Source organism: Asparagus officinalis, chromosome 8, assembly GCF_001876935.1.
Source record: "Asparagus officinalis chromosome 8, Aspof.V1, whole genome shotgun sequence".
Taxonomy (NCBI): Eukaryota; Viridiplantae; Streptophyta; class Magnoliopsida; order Asparagales; family Asparagaceae; genus Asparagus; species Asparagus officinalis.
The window spans coordinates 111,521,761-111,544,844 of NC_033801.1; the positions used below are offsets into that span (position 1 = coordinate 111,521,761).

At 37.6% G+C, this 23,084-nt stretch overlaps 1 protein-coding gene across 2 annotated transcripts in view; it reads right to left on the reverse strand.

Annotated features, from left to right (window-relative positions):
- Positions 1-10,682, reverse strand: part of LOC109820276 (TPR repeat-containing thioredoxin TDX) — a 14,348-nt gene extending 3,666 nt beyond the window's left edge. For both annotated transcript variants that reach the window (XM_020386405.1, XM_020386404.1), the window contains exons 1-6: positions 10,488-10,682; positions 10,327-10,363; positions 7,138-7,305; positions 6,941-7,028; positions 6,778-6,858; positions 6,605-6,669 (exon numbers count right to left, since the gene is read on the reverse strand). In XM_020386405.1, the coding sequence (XP_020241994.1) occupies positions 6,605-6,669; positions 6,778-6,858; positions 6,941-7,028; positions 7,138-7,305; positions 10,327-10,363; positions 10,488-10,597 (549 nt within the window). In that variant the 5' untranslated portion in view covers positions 10,598-10,682. The remainder of the gene's footprint in view (positions 1-6,604; positions 6,670-6,777; positions 6,859-6,940; positions 7,029-7,137; positions 7,306-10,326; positions 10,364-10,487) is intronic.

Genomic DNA, 23,084 nt, shown 5'->3' on the forward strand with positions numbered 1-23,084 from the left:
TCGAACCCTACCTCGCCTACCCCGCTGCCCCCTTAGCCCGCCGACCCCGCTGAGTTGCCGACCCTATCGCCGCCGACCCCATCGACCCCACATCCTCCAACCTCTGATCAATGTGTGATTTTTTTTTTAAATTTTGCTGTTAATTTTTGAGAGGGATATGAAAAATGTTTTGACTGTTAATTTTGCTAGAATTTGGTAGGATTAGTTTTTATTTTGTGCAATAGGATGAATAATATCATTTGGGAGTTAGGGTTTAGCAATTATTTACATATGATGAATAATAATTAGGGTTTAGCCATTATTTGGGATTGATTACGGTATTAAATTTGATGAATAATATTTTTAGTTATAATAGATTATTTGCATGTGATGGACTGTTGATTTTTAGTTACGATGACGAACTCCATACCCATTATTTGTTTCTTCAATGGGAGCCTCGGCGTCGGAGTGAATAATTTGCCTATGTATGATGGAGGTTCTAGAAAAATGTTCATGCTATCTAAGTCGTGTATGATAGAATGACTAAGGAAATACACAAGAGTTACTAAAATTAAGAAAGAAGAATATGCAATTAGGGTGTTCGTCAACTGTCCGATAAATGAGAGTAGAACTATTGCCGTGGAGATTACCGACGATGAGGAATTGAATGACATGAAACAATTAGTCGAGAAGCAAGCGTCAATTGAGTTGTTTATTGAGAAGTATCCGATTCAGGAATTTGCCCAAGTTTCACGATCTCAAGGAGAGTTTTCTCGGATGCTTGACTTAGACAACGAGTCGAGTGGTTTTATGACATCTCCAAGTCAAGAGCCATGGTTTCAACCACAACATTTAAGTGGGTATTCTATCGGTGGGACGTCAACTAATATATTTAGCGACGCTTCAGGTCATGTTACGGGTTACCCACCTGTCGGAGCAATTATAGAAGATGAAGCAGATGATGATTCAGATCATATTGAAGAAGATAACGTGCAAATTGATAGCATGCATGTGGCAGTTGGAATCGATGATGACGCTCGTTGGATGGAGACTTTAATGTTAACAATGATTATGTGGTAGCTGAAGATCTGTTGCCCGACGAGTTTCATAATGAGGATTGGATAAATACTTCTCAAGCTGGATTTGTTGATGTTGGTCCAAATTTTCAATGACTTGAGGACTTCACTTTTAAAAAGGGGATCTATTCGAGAGCAAGGAGGTACTGATCTTTGCAATCCGAGAATGATCCATCAAGAATCGAGTTAAATTCAAACCGATAAAAACTAATGCAATAAACTACAATGTGTAATGTTTCTTTAACGAGAAGATTGAAGTAGAGAACGCAAATGAGCAAGATGAGAGAAATAGAAAATGTCCTTGGTTGCTAAATGTCGCCGTGAGAAAATCATCAAATGGGCAATTTGTAATATCTAGATATTGCGGATTTCATACATGTTGCAGCCCGTCAGTGGATGTCGATGATTATTCTGCATCTTCTTCTTATATATGTAAGCTAATTATGCCTGAAGTTAGAGTTGAACTTGATCTGAATGCAGGTCAGATATTTCAGAGGGTATATGACATGCGGGGGATTAAGATATCTAAATATAAGGCATATGATGCAAGGAGGAAAGTGTTGTCTAAAATTTTTGGAGATTGAGAAAAATCATATGAATTACTTCCACAATATCTTGAAGCTATCAAGCAAAATAATCCGGGTATTGAATACGAAATATTATCCGAAGAGATTGCACCGGGTATAGAGAGGTTCACTCGAGTGTTTTGGGCATTTGGTCCTGCTATTAAGGGCTTTACTTTTTGTCGTCCGCTATTGAACATTGATGGTACACATTTATATGGAAAGTACAAGGGCGTGCTTCTTGTGACGACCAGTGTAGATGCAAATGGTGGGTTATTTCCTCTAGCATTTGCAGTCACGGAGGTGGAAGATACGTCTAGTTGGAAGTGGTTTTTTGAACTTATATACAAGTGGATTCCAAGTGTCCGTGCGCTAAGAATAATTACTTTTATCTCGGATAGGATGAAAGAAATTATAAGGGCGTTACATGAAGGTTTTAGTGCACCACATCACCATCGATATTGTTTAAACCATCGATATTGTTCAAGGCATATAAGAGATAATTTCAAGAAAAAATACTGTGAGATTAATTTGCAAAATCTTTTGTAGCAAACCAAGTGTGCAACCGACACATTAGTGTATGAACATTGCAGGGAAAAAATCAAGTCTTTGTCATTAGATGCACATAATTGGATTGAAAATAACTTGAAGCCTCAATTCGAGCATCGGTGGGCATTATGTAAGGATGAGGGTGTGTGGTTTTGCATGATGACAACTAATTGCTCCGAGAACTTTAACGACGTTCTTAAAGAAGCACGAGCTATGTCAATACAATCTTTTGGTTGCGAGAATGTTCTATAGACTAAACGCATATTTCAACAAAAGACATGGTGATGGCATAGACTGGACAACACGTTACACAAAAAAAAATAAGGTCATTTTGCATAAAAGAATTGAGGCAACAAGATCATATCAAATTACTGTATTCAACGACAATGAATGACAGGTACAAGATTGTGACGGTATCTACATCGTTAAACTATTTGATGTTGATTGCACTTATACATATAACATACCACAACTCCAAAAAATACCCTGTGCATATATGCTTGCGGCTTCTTCCAATCAGCCGGGAGGTGCTAGAATTCCCTATAATCGGTATTGCTCGCCTTGGTATTCAATAGATCACTATCAAAAGACATATAGTGAGAGTTTTTATCCACCTGATGATAGTCCGTATTAGACCACGTATAATTCCACCTCAAACCGAAGACAAGCAGGTCGACCGAGTTGTCAAACATAAAAATGTAGTCTTTGCAAACAACCGGGACATACTCGACCTCGTTGTCCATCTAGACACAATAGATAGCAACTAATTGGTAATTTATATGCTTTTTTTATTTTTATATACTTTAATAAAGAAACTTAATTACTATTTGATAGATTATTGATGTGTATAATTGTATGTGCAGGTTTCTACACTATGGATCCTGGGCCGGTTAGTGATGAGCACTATTATAAATGACGATAAATAGCCCCGCAATAGCGGCGCTAATAGCGTTAGCGGTCCCTTTCCGCGACGCTATCGTCCGCTACGCTATTGCGCAATAGCGGTGACATATTACGGAATATGTTTGTTCGCAAAAGCGGTCAATAGTGTGTCATAACGGTAAATAGTGAGTGATTGCATTCGAAATTTGCTTTTTGACTGCATTTAGAAACGGTTTGAGGCTTATTTTTTAAAAATTAAACTCAATCATTGATCATTGCATTCCACCGTCTCTTATGATTTTTAGCATACTCCCGCCACCTCTCATAGCCTCTGGCACCTACCTTGATACTTCCTCTCACCTTCTTCACCGTGAGCTCCTCTTAAGACAGTCTTGTCACCGCTAAGCTCTTCTTCTCGAAGACGACTTTTTGACTCTTCTAATCATCTTCGGTATTACGTGATGGTTACATGTCTATTTCATGTTTAGGATCTCTTTTAATCATACAATATGTACTTTTTGATTTCGTAGATTTTTTTAATTTTTTTTAGTATTTATACATATCTAAATTACACCACTATTTGACTTTACGCTTTTTACCGCTATTTTGCCACAATAGTCTGAAATAACCTTAGCGATGCCTCACCGCTACGCGACACTATCCGCTATCGATAACCTTGGTGATGAGGTCTTATATGACCAGGCTCAGCATCATTCACATATTATATCATGTACAGAGATAATTTAGTTACTTTGTAATTGTAATATTTGCATTTACATAATATGGCATTCTTATACTATCATTTGCTCTACAGAGAGGAGGGAGTATCGTTATGATTGATCATAGCCTCAACCATAGCCGTTGGCAATTAGAGGACGAGCGTATCATATCAGCTATAAGACGAGCCAGCTTCTTAACTTGTTCAAAGCTTCATTGGATAAAGCTCGATTGGCCCCTACTCACCGCGTTGATGAATAGATGGAGACCCGAGACCAATATTTTCCACTTCCGAATGGGCGAGGCTACCATTACTCTACAAGATATAGTCGTGATACTCGGTCTCCGTATAGATGGTCTGTGCATTACCGGCACTGATAGTGATGTATGACCGACAAGATGTGAGCAGTTGTTAGGTGTAGGTCCAGAGTCAATGTCTCGAGGAAATATTAAATTGAAGTGGTTGAAAGAGACCTTCTCAGTACCGTTGCCTGTTGATGCCCCATAAATATTGGTTGACCAACATGCACGTGCATACATTATGCACATGATTGGTACTATATTATTTCCAAATTCAAGTAAAGATAAAGTGCATGTGAGTTATGTGTATTTATAATATGAATCTGTATTTCATTGAATTAGCTTGTTTTAATAATTTAGAATATTGTGAATATGCTAGGTGGTTACCACTCCTCGAGGACTTGGACGCATGTGGTACAAAATCGTGGAGTAGTGCTGTTTTGGCGTACTTATATAGAGAGATGTCAAAAGTGGTATTTATGCAAAACAGTGAGCTTAAAGGGTGTCTAAGCTCATTGTAAGTATGGGCATGGGAGACACTTCATTTGAAGTCGAGACTATGCACAAATTTATCATTAGATGGACAAATTCCACTGGGATGCAGGTATTGAATTTTTTATGTAGCGAATATAATTGTAGTTATCATTGTAGTACTAAATGCATAACCAACATTTTTTTATAGATGGAATGTCGAAAAATGTTATGACAAGACCTCGGCTAAACAATTAGATTTCTACCGAAATGAGCTTGATCGTATGAAGATTTTTCAGGTAATTCTCCACCAAAAACATGCACTTTTTCTTCTACATATCAAATTTACTTTTCTGATATGAAATGATTAAATTTCTGTAGATGGAATAGGAGCCCTACACCCAATTTCTACCTCAGCTACCCCCAATATGCACAGAATACCAAGTTGTATGGAGAGCTAGAGTTTCTCTTATATGTTTGGAGATAGTAGAAATGCATGTACCGGACCGCGTGCTTCAACAATTTGGTCGTGCATAACATGTTTCGCAATTTGTTAAAAAGATAGAAAGAAAGGCAAAGAAAGGAGGCCAACAAATAAACTGGATGAACGTGCATCAAGCTTTTATACACAGATAGAATGATAGACATTTTTGTATTGTCAACCAAATTAACCAACTCCTCGGGAATCAGATTACTACACTTGGTATTGGGGGATAACCCGAAGATGGATACTTCATGCGACTACAATACCGGTTGAGTCGTAAAGAGGATATGTGCCCCGGGGTATAGATGAGAGAGAAATAGTAAGTATTTTTATATTTTGATTTAAGTCCATGTTTATTGGTATTGCTCAATATTGCTAAGATGTGTTGAAAATTTTGCAGGTATCAGCAATAGATGAAGTTCAAACTCTTGCAAATCGTGGCTTGGAATTGGCTCGAGCAGGTACGATAGAATTAAATATCAAATTTACATTCTTTAATTTAAAATTTTAATATCAAATTTTGGATTTTTTGAACTATCTATCACAGGTAGAAATCTCGAAGCACATGAACATGTATCAATATATCAGTCCATAATGCAGAGGCTTCAACAAGCCTTACACCGAACTCACGAAGATCATCATGATGGACGGGAGGTAACGCCATTCGTATACACACGACAACAGCGACAAAGTCGAGGACGACGCAGAAATAACGATGAAACTGGACCTTTCCAACGTGTTACCTATGGAACTGGACCGTCACAACCACAAACACAACCGGATCACGAACTCGTCTAAGGACAGAATGGAGGACGACGAAGATAAAGGAGGAGGAGAGTTCTTGGATGTATGTAAACTACAGGTTATATACATTACAAAACTATTTATGGATGTGACATGGATTTTGGATTTGTAGTCGGACTATGGTGTGATTTGTTGGATTTCTAAGTGGGTTTGTGGTGTTATTATGTTGGATTTGTTAGTGGGAGGTGATTTGTTGGATTTCTAAGTGGGTTTGTGGTGTTATTATGTTGGATTTGTTAGTGGGAGTTTGTGGTGTGATTTGTTTGATTTGAAATGAGTATGTGGTGAAATTCATGATATTTAGATTTGTAAATAAGTTTATGGTGAGTATGTGGTGAAATTCATGATATTAGATTTATATATGACTTTGCATTTAAGTTTATACAGGGACTACATGAAGTGCAGCCAAAAAGTGCACAAAAACGTGCACACGAAGTGCACGGGACTAGTCGTAAAAGCCCCACCGCTGCAAAACCGACCCTTTTCTTCTGAAAAGGGTCGGTTTTGCTAATAATTTTTCTTGAAGGTCGAATTTGCCCATTAAATTTCAAAAAATGTCGGTTTTAAAATTTTCTCCTATTCTATGCTATTAGCTTTTACATCCAAGTTAATAAGCCAATTTTGCAAAAATTAAACAGAGGGGTTAACGTGTCACATTTAAAACCTTTGGGGGATCTTCTGTGAATCATGCAAATTATAGGACTTTCTGTAATTTAGGCAAACACAATCAATGAAAACATTCTACTGAATAGACAATGCTTATATTATGGAAGACAAACCTTTAAAGCTGCATCGGCATCTCTTATTGCAGCATTTGGTTTGTTCAGCTTAATGAAAATACCAGCTGAAAAATAACGAATATTTAGTAAGTATTGCTGAACAAAATAGGTGAAACTTCAGCACTGCAGAAAATAGGTGAAACTTCAGCAAATATACAATAAACTAGTGTTACCTCTATTTCCATATAGGATTGCTGAAGTTGGATTTAACAAGATAGCCTCTGTTAGATGTTCAATGGCTTCCTCAAGTTTACCTAAAATACAATATTTCAAACTCAAAACTTTAATATGAGAACAAGAAACATAAATTCTCGTAATATACAAGTTTCCGCTTACCTTCAGAGATTGCGTCCATAGCTTTTGCTTTCAACACTTGAGCAGCATCACGACTCTCTTCAGAAACTTCAATTGAAGGATCTCCCATCTGCAAAAAATCATTTAAGACAAATTCCATGCAGATAACTGTATTTTGACAACAATCATATAAAGGAAGTATAGGTCAAAAGGCTCAATCTAGCCACTTTAGCAAATACCTTCTGTGGAGGATCATTATCTGGTTCAATGACTTCCCCTTCAAACTCAATGTCTGATTCAACAATTTCATCTTCAAAGCCTTCATCTTTAACCTTCTCCTTGGCTTTCTTATTATCATCATAAGCATTTGGCATGCTATCGTCACTTTCTTGTTTTACGTGACTTTTCTGTAAAGTTTAAATTACTGAATTTGAATAGTTGGCATTGCAATGAGAAAAATAAGACGCTGATAATTGGAACTAATTAAACTCCGGCAATGAGAACAAGGGTACTTCAAACAATATTTCTATAAAAAGAAAACTCAAATGAACAGAAGACCACAAGTATAGACTTCAGAAAAATATAAAAAAAATATACAAACCTCTAGTTGATCACGGTGGTTGAAAATAAGGATTGATAGTGCAAAGTAGCCAATAACATTTTCTCTTCTGGAAAATAAGTATTGAAGTTATCTTGTTATTTGGCAACCAAACTAGGATCACGTAACAAAGCAAGACTAAATTTCTGTTCAAAGCAATGATAATGTGGATTTCAGCAGTATCTAAAAGTCATAAAGAAATGCACTTGGGACAAAGCAGGAAAGCATGCAACTTTACACTCGGCAAAATGGACTTGAGACAAAAGCATTGCAATATGGTGTGCGTGGAATAACTAACTGAAGACCAGAAGCATAGACGGGTTGGCCATTGTATTTATGAGCTTATCTCAAAGATACTTATGTTCATCTACATTATAAATCATTCAATTTTAATTTCTAATCATTATAACTACGAAGTCCGGAATACGTTTTTGAAGATTTCACATGAGGACAAATAAAAATTGTCGTTAGTTAAAAGAAAGGGACAAAATAACTAACTAATCCTTAAAGTATGGGTGAACCCTTAACATTTCTCCTTAAGTATCAATTTACCTATTTTTCTACTTACACTATGTCTATGGGTACAATGTGAACATTTTGTGAGCCCGTGATAAAATATTTAAAAGATTAATGACGTGATGGCTAAGTCGCATGGGTACGGGTACGGGATACGTAAAATTTATAGAAGGTAGGGTACAGGGACACGGCTATGAATATGTATTTTATGTATATTTGTAGGAATTAATAATTACATAAGATCAATATTGTTTTTTTGTTTACATGAGATCAATATATTAGAAATAGATGTGAAGTATAGAATATAAGCCAAGAAGTGTATGAGTGTTTTAAATTAAAACATGTAGTATATGATTGAGTATATGCTTGAAAAAAATGTATGCATATATTCAAGAAATGTCCAAGAAGTTTAGGGATAGGTACAGGTATGTGTCGGGTACAAGTACTGCTTCCAAATAGACGTACCCTCATAACATAGCATGATGGTGTTTCTATGCATTTCTTTATGGATTTTTATCAGTTAGTCTCCTTATTTCCTAGACCGCAAAAAAAAAAATCTTAATATTTTTACTATTTATCCCTTTTTAAAGTTAAAAATTATTTTTTTCAATTAAATAAAATACAAAATCACATCATTATATTGTTTAAATAATTGACTTAGAGCTACAAAATAACCACATTGAACATATACACATAGTTTAGGAAGGTAAATACGAAAATTGATATTTGATGGGGAACTTGAGAGTTCGCCAATACTTCAAGGGGATTTGATCATTTATATATAAGTTACTTGGGATGAATAGTGCTTAAGTACAGTTCGTCCCAGTTAACTTTACTACATATAATACAATACGAGTCTCATGACAAGCACACCAATTGGCCTGGTGGAACAACAATTGACTCACAAGTTAGAAGTACAGAGTTCGAATCATGCCATTTATAAGCAATCGTCAATTTTTTTTGTTTTTCACATGAAACCCAAAGTTTTAATCCAATTTATTTTTATATACTCACTTTTAAAGTTGTTACTTTACCTATTAACCCTAAGCTTTATCCTATGCATTATTTAACACACCTAAAATTTTACTAAAGATTTTTATCAATAAACCCAATGTTTTACCCCAATCTACTTTTAAGCCCACCCACTTCTAAAGCGTCATTTGTCTATGAACAAAGTTTTATCCCTGTTTATTTCAAATACACCCACTTTCATGGTGATTTTTCTATAAGTTGCTATTGTTATAACTTGATAGTTTTTCGTTCTAACTGACTAAGTGCATGGTATTTTAAACAAAGCACTTAAAACTATTATTTTGTTTGTTTTTTTCACGCTAAGGTCACGTTATCACAAATTGTAGATGAATTTTTGTGTTTATAAACTCCAAATTTTATCCCCATCTATTTTTAAACTCACTCACTTCCAAAAGAGTTGTTTGTCTATAAACCAAACTATTACCCTCATTTAGTTTTAAACTCAACCCAATTTCAAAATCACTCTTAGACCCTAAGTATTTAATCAAATTAATTTTGAACTCATAATTGTATTTGAGCAATTTGAAATGCAGTGTCCGTTGCTATATTTTAGTGCAATCTGCTATGCTTTTTCTAAGTGGTTAGTTGCATAATGTATTTTTTAATCAAATGCAAAAACTAAAGCTACAGCATCGCGTGGATCAATTTTGTTTGTTTTGTCCTAAAAGAAACACACAGGTCGACCATTAAGACCATTGAGATACTTTATGGAGCCTGTCATTGTTCATATCAATGAATACCTTTTCAATCTAATCTCTTTCCCATTAAAATTTTATTAAAATTTAAAAAAACAACTTTTTCATCTACGAAGAGGGAAGATGAACAAGGTTACAAACCTTGACATACACAAACATCATACGTTACTAACTAGAGACCTCAGCAATAATGTATACTACAGAGGAAGATTGGATAATGTACGACCAGAGAAAAAGACAGAAGCTTTATGAAGCTTTATCAGCAAGGACGAATGCATCAGTTGCAAACATCAAAATATCAACACATAATCAAACTTCAATTTACAATTGGCTATGTCCAACCTCCTCAGTTAGTAGTCTCTTATACTCGAAAAGTTTAAAATAGGATATAGTTTTGCAATTGGTAACCATACCCTAATCATATAGTAATACCAACTACTGAAACTAAAAAACTCAACAAACTCATCAACTAAATAAGTCTAAAATCTAAACAAAACCCATCTAATAAATACCCAAACTAAAATCAAATACTTTAATTTCAAACATTGGCTGCAATAAAAAACATTAGTTGAAGAAGAATGTCTCACCATTTTTGTTGGGTTTGCAGGAATATTGGCGCCAAGGCTGAAAATTTTATTTTAACAAAAATCAACCTCATGAATCACAAGCAGAAGAGAAACTAGAGAAGGGCTTAAAAAGATAAAAAATAGGTAATAGGGGAAAAAATTGAAAATTAGGAAAAGGGTACCTCTCAAGATAATCCTTGAAGAAACCGAGGGAAGGATCGAGGAGACCTGAGGGGTTTGATTTGCAATAGCTGACGAAATCTCGAAGCTGGGTCACTTTGTCTGCATCCATTTTCTTTGATTTCTCTCTCTTGCTCTCTGCTTTCAAGGGTCCTCAGGAGTCAAGGTGAGTGGAGAGTATAAAAATAGGAGTGGTTTTAGGAAATGGAAGGGTCCGGGCTTTGAAGATGCAAAGTGGGCCGGATCGGGTCTGATTTGACGCCCGCTTCAAAAGCATCCTTTCGGCTAAAATATTCTCCAAATATCTCGTGTAATTTACATCGCCTAAGTATCTCTATATCCTAAAGACAGGAATTAGGATGTCAAATCTTTGTATGTCGCGGTTTCTTTTCATATATTTCTTAAATTATATTCTCTTAGTTACTTACTACCAAACTTTCTTGGCAACGTGTTCGCCACAAACCCTAATAAAGCTTTTGCCACAAACATCTGTTAATATATCTTAAGCCAAAACTTTTTGCTATAAACCCTAATAAAGTTTGCCACATCATCACTTCTTTTCTCAAATAGAACGATATGTGTCCTAAATCCTAACCGTCCATCTTCCAAGAACAAAATAACTTAAATCTATAAAAAAAACCCATCCATTTTAAACAACCTATTCAATCTCTCTCATATTACAAACCTCTCTAATACGATCAATCAATCACCAATTTAAATCCAATCTCAACCGATTTCTTTCTCTCCTATCATCGTCATCAATCATGTAATCCCTAAATATCTCTGTGGAATTATACCCAGAATTTCCATCTTGATGACAAACTAACCAAAAAATCCTCACGGCCAAAAAATATAAATATTACTTAAAATAATTCTGAAAAAAATCCCCATCGGCTTTTCACCACCATTTTCGTCCATCGTCCCTCAATCTCGGTGAGTTTCTTGACAACCTCCCCTTTTAATTTCCATTGATTGGTTTTTTCCTTAAAATGTTTTATGTCGTATACTATTTTTTCAGATCACTCCCTCCTATTTTTTATTTTTCTTCCCAATAGCATCAACAACTACTCACGAGTAAGAACGCTTCACGTTATTGGATTTGTTATTTTTAATATTTAGGTGATAATTGTCCTTATATGGCCGCTGATTTTTTTTAGCAATTTGTTATACGATTTTAGTTTTTAATCCCTTCTTGTCAGGCCAAGACAGGTATCCCTTCTCGCAAGGAGTCGTCCCTTGTCGCCAGAAGGCATCCTTGTTAGGCTAAGACAGGCATCCCTTCTTGCAAGGAGTCGTTCCTTGTCGTCATTAGGCGTCCCTTCTCGCTAGACCAAGACAAGAGTCTCTTCTTGCAAGGAGACGTCTCTTCTCGCCAGGCCGAGACAGACGTCCCTTCTCGTAAGGAGTCGTCCATTCTCGCTAGGAGGCATTCCTTCTTACCAGACCGAGACAGGAGTCCCTTCTCACAAGGACTGTCCCTTGTCGTAAGGAGGTGTCCCTTCTCACTAGGCCGAGACAGGCGCCTCTTCTCGCAAGGAGTCGTCCCTTGTCGCTAGGAGGTGTCCCTTCTCATAAGGTCGAGTCATCCCTTTTCTCGCCAGGAGTCGATCCTTCTCGCCAGGAGGCATGAGACCCTTCCCGCTAGGCTGAGGTAGCCGTCCCTCCCCGCCAGGCCGAGGTAGGAGACCCTTCCAGCCCAATCAATCAAGAACTTTCGCCCAAGACTTCCAGCCCAGTCACGTCATCAACTCGGACGACTCCAGCAAAAGACATTAGCATCCTCCTCAGGGTCAAACTAAGGCACATCATCAATTAAATCATCTTCGGCTCTAAGACATTGGTGTCATCTCATGAATAAGCCTAAGGCATGTAACCAAGACCTTGGTGTCGTTTCGATAAAATCCAAGGTCCAAGGTCAAGGCATCCTCGGTATAAAGGCACGTAGTTTTATTTCACTCGGACTCGACCAGTCGAGTCTGAGCGAAAGGGGTAAGTGTTGTGCCATAGAAATAAACATGTGTTAATCACATTCAACTTGTTGATACGTGTGTCAAGCAAACTATCCCCCAAGTTAATGCAGACTGACCTTTGTGGCCAGACTGAGACAAGCATGCCTTCTCGCTAGGCTGAGATAGGCGTCCCTTCTCGCCTAGTCGAGTCGTCCCTTCTTTCCAGGCGGAGTTATCCTTTCTCGCCAGGTTAAGACAGTCATCCCTTCTTATCAGGCTGAGATAGGTATCCCTTCTCGCCTAACTGAGTCGCGCCTTCTCTCCAGTCTAAGACATGCGTCCCTTCTCACCTGGCCGAGTCGTCCCTTCTTGCTAGGTCGAATCATCCTTTCTCGCCAGGCCGAGTCGTCCCTTCTCTCCAGGCTGAGATAGACATCCCTTCTCACGAAGCCAAGTCATCCCTCTCACCAGGTCGAGACAGGTGTCCCTTCTTGCCTAGTCAAATTGTCCCTTCTCACCAGGCCGAGACAGGCGTCCCTTTTCACCAGGCCGAGTCATCCCTTCTCGCTAAGCCTAGTCGACAACTTGAAGGTCAACTAAAAAGGTAGTACGAGTCATCCCCTCTCATCAGGAGGTCGTCCCTTCTCGCCAGGTTGTGTCATCCCTTCTCTCCAGTCATAGACAACCCTTCTCACAGGAGGCTCCGTTCCCACCAAGTCGAGTCGACCCTTCTCCCTAAGCCGGGTCGAAAGGTTATCATCCTTGAGCCCCAGACTAACAACTAGTCACCATCACATTAAATGCATTATCAGAGTCATTATTGCTTTAGCCCCCATAGTCTTTATGTCTCATCGGGCTCCATCAGGACCATGCTTCCTCTGTTCACCATCATATTAATCAAGAAGGTGACGCATGCCACTCACAACCGACATATGTAAAGTAACTGCTGACTAAACATTCTGCTTGGACTCATCCAAAATTATAAAATTGCCCCTCTGAACCTAGTATAAATAGAGGAATTGTCTGCAGCACGGGGGTAAGCAATTTCTTGCAAAAAACACACTATCTCCATATTTTACTTCTTCACTCAAGCTCAAATACTAATTTGATCATCGGGGGAACCACCAGAGAACCCAACTCTGGTCCTCTAACGTGTTGCAATTTTGCAGGAAGCTCAACAGTCTATTAGGAATCAACCATCAAAGGAGATCAATGGACCTTCATCAACTTGATATTTTTTTCTTAGTGACTGTTTGATCAGCCATCAACACTAAATAAAATCAGACTAATCCCAAAAGACTAAGAAAGTTGTGTCAAGAAAAAAAATAACACGCAGAAGAAGAAATGAATTAGCCCACCTAAATGACAAAAAGAAATACAATCTGCTAGTCCACCACATGAAAATATAGATCATATTCCTCCAAATGACTACTCAAATCCTATGTTTGATGAGTTCAGTGGTCAAGCTATTATTAAGAAGCAGTTTATAAACTTGATGTGGATGCTCAAGTCAATGCAGAGAAAGATCAAGATGGAGAAACAAATATGAATGCAATAAATGGATATGCTAGTGAGAAGTCAGTTGACTCCTTTGATAGTCAAGCTCAAGAGGCTTTACACAGTGACAATGATGAGTTATTTGAAATTAGGAAAAGAAATAAAAATATGTTTGATGATGTAAAGAATAGAATTATTGTTGAAGCTGGCTCATTCTTATCAAACAATGATAAACATCCTCACAGGAGGGTTGAAATGCACACTGAAAGCCAAAATAGTGATGCACCAAATGAGACAAGTAATGTGTCACATGAGATACAAATTGATGTACCACCTAGCATGTCGAGTGATACAATAAATGAGACAAGTGATGCACGACATGAGACACAAACTGATGTATCACCTAGTATGACAAGTGATTCACCAAATGCACCACCTATTGTGTCAATTGATGCACCAATTCACCACCTATTGTGTCATGTGATACATCAAATGCAACATAAAGAAATGTCACAACATCAGAAGGCAGTGAAAAGGGGTTTAACTTTAAAGATACAAGAAGTAAAGGAATAATTTCCAAGAAAAATAAATGGCAAATGTTTGGATGGCATATGAAAGGGGGTATCAATATGAAGAAAGAGTCAATGATGATGAGGGAGCCAAAGAGGACAGTGATGATAATGTAATTGTGAATGAAAAAAAAAAGAAAAATGATGGAGGAGATGAACTACAAGTGGTTCAATGAGGATAATGATATGAGGCTAGTTTATTCTGAAGAGGGTTTGAAGTTCACATCTAGGAAAACATCGAAAGAGGAAATTCTAAACTATTCAATTTAGACCCATTATGACTTGTTTTATGGGAAAAATGACAATAAGAAAATATCAATCTCATATGCACACTATCATTGGCAAATTAATACAGGTCTAGATAGAAAGATAAGGTCTCATGGCAAATAAAAAGCATACACCCACATCACACATGTAGCAGAACTTTTGAAAATAGATTAATTACAGAGGTATGATTAGCACACAAATATCTTGATAAAATTTTAAGGAATCCAAAGTTGTGGCCAATGGATATGAAAGAGGACATGCTTGTTATTTATCAAATCAATGTTTGTTAAGAATATGTCAAAGAGCTAAAGAAAGGGCATTAAATGCTATGGAGGGCCTGATGAAAAAGCGGTATGATTTGTTGAGACTATGCATGAGAGAGTTATGTAAGTCTAATCCAAATACTACACATGTGTTAAAGGTTATGAATGCAGAGGATTGTCAGCCAGCTACCTTTTTTAGATTCTACATATCATTTGATATCTTCAAGACTATATTTGCACACACATGTAGGAGAATATTAGGTGTTGATGGTTATTTCTTAAAATATACTTGTGGAGGACAATTATTGAGTGTTGTTGGGAGATATGGAAATAACCAAACGTGGCCTATTACATAGGAAATTATAGAGGGAGAGTCAAAATCTTCAAGGCAATGGTGTCTAAGGGTGTTGAATTCAGATTTACACATAGATAGTGGTGAAGGTTGGACCATCATCTCTAATCAACAAAAGGTAACTTATTTATTTTTTGTATGCTATTAAACCCTTATTGAGTTTTGTTTTTTAACTTGTTTTAATTTTTCACATGCCTTACCTTTTTTGGTACGATTTGATACTAGCTATTCATGAGGAGTGGCTAGATATTGAACATAGATAATGTGCTAGACACATTTATTCAAATTAGAGGAAGATTCACACAGTAAATCACTTCAAAGACAATTTTAGAAGTGAGTCAAAGTGCCCACTATGGGGCAGTTTGCAAAAGAAACTGAAATTTTTAAATCAATTTTAAATCAAGCATATGAGGATTTCATGACAAAGAATCCTAATACTTCTTGTAAGTTACACTTTACAACTCATAGCGAATATGATGTGGTGGATAATAACATGCCTGGATAAAAGTTTCGATTCATTTATTCTAATGGCAAGATTTAAGTCAATAGCATCCATATTGGAAGACATAAGATTGGCTTTGATAGATAGAATGCAAGAAAAACACAAACTGATTGAGAAATTTCATCTGACAAGTAACATAGCTCCTATGACATATTGGAGTGGGACTAATAAAGAGAGAGGGTTTGAAGTTATACATGAGGGAGTCGGTCATGATGTCAGTTTAGTAGATATGGCATGTGTTAGCCCTTATATTTTGATGATGTTTTACAACCACCATTATCGGTACTAATTGTTTATTGAGTGATAATGCAGTTAATATACATATCAAGCATGTTAGTACCACTAATGGAGGATTGGATGGAATATGCGCTACAACGATGATATCCAAAGGAGGATGAGGCATAGTGATGAAGCAACGTTTAATCAAGAACACCAAATTCAATTAGAAGCTTCATCCAACTCAAGCTATATCAAGACTCAAGAATTGTATTCTCATGAGCATATTAGCTAGTTTTTATTTTCTCTCTAGTGCTAGAATATAGGCAAAGAGTTATTGATTTTACTTGAAGCTATTGGGATATCACACACACGTTTTCATATTTATATTTTTGAGCGTATTTCACAAAATACTATTTTTCACAAGCATGAGGACCTATTTGCAAAATTCCTTTTCCAAACAATTTGTTTTTAGTATTAAAAACATTTTACAAAGTTTCACATTTTTCAGAAGTCAAATGAATATCTTACAAATATTTTAAATGAGTCATAAATCAGTTTTTTGAATGTATCAGTCCGCGGTCGACCGCCACGGTCGACCGTGCCTGAGTTCATTCGTCAGTGGGCAGGAGAAACTTTCACGGTCGACCGCCGCGGTCGACCGTGAGCTCGAAATATCCCGCGGTCGACCGCTAAAGTCTCTGGACTTTACTGAGTTTCTGGACTGTCTCGCGGTCGACCGCGAAAAAGTTACGGTCGACCGCCGTTTAGGTTTAACGGTCATCTGGTACAGAACTTCAGCGCCGATTTCACACGATCTCAGCGCAGTTCTGTTTCCAGGTTTTGGGGGATTGGGTATGGGTTCAAAAAGCTGTGGTTTTCTATTTAAACCTATACTCTTCTTCTTCCTCATTGTCCCAGCTCTTTCAAAATATTTCAGAGAACGTTTTTACAGAGCTCAAATTTCAAACCTGTTTCTTTATGAGTTTTTGTGTTTCACATCCCAGCTTCAGTGTGATTTTCTCTTTGCCATAGGGACATTGTAAAGAGAGGGTTTTACACCATTTCTACTATTTTGAGAGCTTGATCTTGTAGAAATCAATTGTGTGGGAGTGTGATCTAGTGAGATCAACTGTGTAGTGTGAGATCGTGAGGGGATCGCTGTATAGAATAAGTTCCGGTTTCCAAACCGGGTTGTGTAGTGGATTTCTCCTCGAGAGTGGGGAGCGGGGACGTAGGTCAGCGGACCAAACCTCGTTAACACATCGCGCGTCACAGGATAACGATTCCTAACTCTATCTCCTCTTTTTTGTTTGCTTTTGGATATTGTGTTCTGCTTGTCTTAATTTTATTACACAATTATAGCCTTGTGACCCTAATCACCCCCCCTCTAAGGTCCAACAATTGGTATCAGATCTTGGTCTCTATATTAGTTTTTGGTTTAATCACCTTAGAGAAAAAATCTTATGGAGGTTTCAATGAATGTGCACATGTTAGAGGGACAATCCACCACTAGACCACCACTTTTTACCGGTGGTAATTTTGCTTATTGGAAGGCTAGGATGAGGATTTACCTTCGTTGTATTGATCTTGATATCCTAGAACTCATAGAAAAGAAATATGTAGAAAAGCTCAAAGTCGGGACTATGATCGATGGAGAAAGGCACCAAGCCAATCTCAATGCAAAGGCTATGAATGCCTTAATTTGTGGTCTTTCCCCCAATGAGTATAATAGGGTTTCCACGTGTGTAACCGCATACAAAATATGGGTGAAATTATGTATTACACATGAAGGAACCCCCCAAGTTAAGGAATCCAAAATTAGTGGGCTTATGCATGAATATTAGTTATTTCAAATGCTTCCAAATGAATCAATTAATGCTATGTTTTCTCGCTTCACTAACATTATCAATGAATTGCATGGTCTTGACAAGAAATTGACTATTCAAGAGACGAACTACAAGATTCTCCGTTCATTGACTCCAATGTGAGAACCCAAGGCGACGACGATAGAAGAAGCTCATGACCTTACCACTCTACCTCTCGATGGCCTCATCGGCAAGCTCAATGTTCATGAGAAGAAACTCAAGGGAAAGGAGAAGGAGGAAGTGCCCTCACGGGAAGTTGAGGAGCCATCACCAAAATCGAAGACCATAGCTCTCAAAGGAGCTAGTGATAACTCCTCTTCGTCATCGGATAGTGAAGTTGATTTTTCTAGAGAAGTGGCTCCTCTCTCTAGAAGAATTTCTAGACTCATAAAAATGAATAAGAAGTTTAATCCCTGTTCTAACAACAAATTTCCTTCACGTGTAGGAAAATGTTTTGAATGCAATGAACCAGGCCATATCGCTAAGGATTGCCTAAGGCTCAAGGAGAAGTACATGAAGTACAAGAAGAAGAAGGCTATGTATGCTGGATGGGAGGAATCCGAATTAAGTGATTCAGATAGTAATGAAGAAGGAGCTAAACTTGCTCTTCATGATCCCAATATTTGTTTCATGGCCCTTGAACAAGAGGTAATATCCGACACCAAAAGTGAATCCTTTTACATGCAATGTGATCTAGCTACGGCTTTAGAAGAATTGAACATTGAATTTAAAAGAATGTCAAAGGAATTTTCCCCTTTTAAAAAGTTGCATGCTTCTTGTGATATCAAACTAGAACAACTACAAACCTCTCTTGCACTAAAAGATAAATTGCTAGGAGATCTCGATTTTGAGAATAAGCAATTAAGATCCAAAATTGAAAGACTAGAAATTGAGAGTGGTAGGATTAGACCCACTCATGCTTATGCTAATCATCATCACCATGGTAGTGTTAGCCCTTATGTTTTGATGATGTTCTTACAACCACCATTATCGGTACTAATGGCTTATTGAGTGTAAATGTAGTAAAATCATTTGTCAAGCTCGTTAGTGCCATTAACGGAGGATGGATGGAATATATGCTACAACGAAGATATCCAAAGGAGGAGGAGGCCAAGAGATGAAGCAACGTTATTTCAAGAACGACAAATTTGATCAAAAGCTTCATCCGATTCAAGCTATATCTAAGCTCAAGTATATTGCTCTCTATATGAGGATATTAACTTTCTTTTGTTTTTTTTCTCTCTAGTGCTAGAATGTAGGCAAAGAGTCACTGAGTTTACTTGAAGCTATTGGGAATCACACACACGTTTTTTTAGACTTGTGTTTTTAAGCGTTTTTTCACAAAACACTATTTTTCACAAGTATGAGTACCTATCTGCAAAATTCTTTTTCCAAACAGTTTGTTTTTAGTATTAAAAACATTTTACAAAGTTTCAGAATTTTCAGAGGTCAAATGAATATTTTGGAAATATTTCAACTTGGTCAAATAACCTGATTTCAGAATATGTCAGAAATCGGTCGACCGGTCCGGTCGACCGATCCGATGACCTTTCTTCACTATGTCTCCAGAGTGTCGTCGGTCGACCGATACGGTCGACCGAATTTCTCAACCCTTAATCAGTCGACCGTGCCGGTCGACCGATGAGTCTCTGGATGTTTTGTCAAACTCCTTAGCTGCTGGCGGTCGACGGATTTTTTCGGTCGGTCGACCGAAGGTATTTTTCGGTCGACCGATATTTTCTTCGGTCAACCGAATTTTGCCTCTGTTCAGCCGCGACTTTTTTAAAACGGTCGTTTGCCTCGAACCCTGTGCTTTCACTTGTTAGTGATTGGCACAGTCTGTGATGAGGGTCTGAAGAAGAGATTATTATCTCATTTGGGTAGATTTGTTTTTGTTTTAAAATGATTTAAACTTTCCTATAAAATCCCCAGACCTCTTCTTCTTCCTCTAAGCCCTAACGTTTGAAAACCAGAGAGCTTTTTCTGTTTCCTGAGAAAATTTTCAAAACTCTGTTTTTCTCTCTGTTTCAAGTGTGTTTCACTTCCCAGCTTCAGTACTCTTCTCTTTGCTATAGGGGCTTGTGTAAAGAGAGGTTCTTACTTGTTTTTTTCTTCTGCTGCTGTGTGTTTGAGATCTGTGGAGATCTACTGTGAGGGAGTGTGATCTGTGAGATCAAACTGTGTAGTGAGAGAGAGATCTTGTGGGATCGCTGTGTAGACGAAGTTCCGGCTTCCAAACCGGATGTGTTAGTGGATTTCTCCTCGAGAGTGGGGAGCGGGGACGTAGGTCAGCGGGCCGAACCTCGTTAACACATCGCGCGTCAAGGATAACGATTCCTAACTCTATCTCTTTCTATTTGATTGCACTTCTATTTTGTGGTTTGCTTGTGCTGAGTTTTAAATTGCATATTAGAGCCTCTTGACCCTAATCACCCCCCCTCTAGGGTCCAACAATTGGTATCAGAGCTTGGTCTCTATATCAGTTTTTGGTTTAACAACCTTAGAGAAAAGATCTAATGGAGGCCTCTTTGAATATGCATATGCTAGAAGGACAATCCACAACTAGACCACCTCTCTTCACCGGCACTAATTTTGCTTATTGGAAGGCTAGGATGAGAATTTACCTTCGTTGCATAGACCTTGACATTCTAGAGCTCATAGAAGAGAAATATGAAGAAAAGTCCAAAGTCGGGAACATGACCGATGGAGAAAGGCACCTAGCTAATCTCAACGCTAAGGCTATGAACGCCTTAATTTGTGGTCTTTCCCCTAATGAATATAATAGAGTTTCCACGTGTGCAACCGCATACGAAATTTGGGTAAAATTATGTGTCACACATGAAGGAACCCCCCAAGTTAAGGAATCTAAGATTAGTGGACTTATGCATGATTATGAGCTATTTAAAATGCTTCCAAATGAATCCATTGATGCTATGTTTTCTCGTTTTACTAATATCATCAATGAATTACATGGTCTAGATAAGCAATTATCCATTCAAGAGATGAATTACAAGATACTTCGCTCCTTGACTCCGACATGGGAACCCAAGGCTACGGCCATTGAGGAAGCTCATGACCTCACTACCTTAGCTCTTGATAGCCTCATCGGAAAGCTCAAAGTGCATGAGAAGAAGCTCAAGGGGAAGGAAAAGGAGGAAGTGTCATCACGCGAAGTTGAGGAGCCGTCACCAAAATTGAAGACCATAGCTCTCAAGGGAGCTAGTGACAACTCATCTTCGTCGTCGGAGAGTGAAGTTGATTTTTCTAGAGAAGTGGCTCATCTCTCTAGAAGAATCTCTAGACTTATCAAAATGAACAAAAAATTTAATCCCCGATCTAACAACAAGTTTTCATCTCGTGTAGGAAAATGCTTTGAATGCAACGAACCGGGTCACATCGCTAAGGATTGCCCCAAGCTCAAGGAAAAGTACATGAAGTACAAAAAGAAGAAGGCTATGTATGCCGGATGGGAAGAATCCGAACCAAGTGACTCGGATAGTGATGAAGAAGGAGCCAAATTTGCTCTTCATGACCCAAATGTTTGTTTCATGGCAAATGAACAAGAGGTAATATCCGAGGCCGAAAGTGAATCTTTCTATATGCAATGTGACATAGCTATGGCATTAGAAGAGTTGAACTTTGAATTTAAAAGAATGTCTAAAGAATACTCTTCTTTCAAAAAATTGCATACCTCTTGTGATATTAAGCTAGAGCAACTAACAACCTCTCTTGCTCTAAAAGATGAATTGCTAGGAGATCTCGATTTCGAGAACAAGCAATTAAGATCAAAGATTGAAAAATTAGAAATTGAGGGTTGTAGAACTAGACCCACTCATGCTTATGACAACTACAATCACCATGGTAGAAATAGGTTTCATAGTTCCAACATTCGTACATACAAAAGAAATTTTGTATGCACCTATTGTATGAGACATGGACACATTTCTACTCATTGTAGAATTAAAGACAATGAAGATTTTTATGGTTTGATATGGGTACCCAAAGGTACCAACACTACTAACCACCAAGGACCCAAGACATGGGTACCTAAAGCTACTACACCTTCATCTTCTTCTTTTGTAGGGAACGTCACGGCAACGACGTAAGGAGATGTGGTACCTTGATAGTGGTTGCTCACATCATATGACGGGCAACAAAGAGTTATTTGCAACCCTATCAAGGATTGAAGGAGGCAATGTCTCCTTCGGTGGTGGTGAGAAAGGTAAAATCATTGGTATCGGGTCTATTGGTAAGAAACCCTCACCCACAATTGAAGATGTTTATTTAGTAAGTGGTTTGAATCATAATCTTCTTAGCATTAGCCAATTAAGTGATAAAGGTTTTGATATTTCCTTTAAACCGGATAAATGCATCATTAGTATGGATGGAAATATTGTTTTTATTGCAAATCGCAAGTCTAATGTTTATATTTTTGAGATGAATGAGTTAGTTAATCAAGATGTGAAGTGTCTTGCGGCTATTGATGAAAACCCTTGGATTTGGCACAAGAGACTTGGACATGCAAATATGGAGTTAATATCAAAATTGTCTAAGAAGAATCTTGTGAAAGGGCTACCTAACTTACACTTCATAAAAGATACAATTTGTGAGGATTGTGCCAAAGGTAAACAAACGAAATCTTCTTTCAAATCCATTCATGAGGTATCAACTTCTAAACCTTTGCAATTACTTCATCTTGATTTATTTGGTCCTATGCGTGTTACCTCTCTTGGAGGCAAACACTATGTTTTTGTGATTATTGATGATTTTTCTCGTTTTACATGGACAATATTTCTTGCTAAGAAAAATGATTGTTTTGAAGAATTTGCAAATCATGTTAAAAGAATTGAAAATGAAAAAGATTTGAAAGTTGTTAAGATAAGAAGTGATCATGGTGGTGAATTTCAAAATGAATTTTTCTATGATTTTTGTGCTCATCATGGTATAACTCATATGTTTTCCGCTCCTAGAACACCACAACAAAATGGTGTTGTTGAACGGAAAAATCGCACCATACAAGAGATGGCACGTACTATGTTAAATTCTTTTGATTTACCAAAATACTTTTGGGCGGAAGCCGTCAATACGGCTTGCCATGTTTTAAATCGTGTTTTGA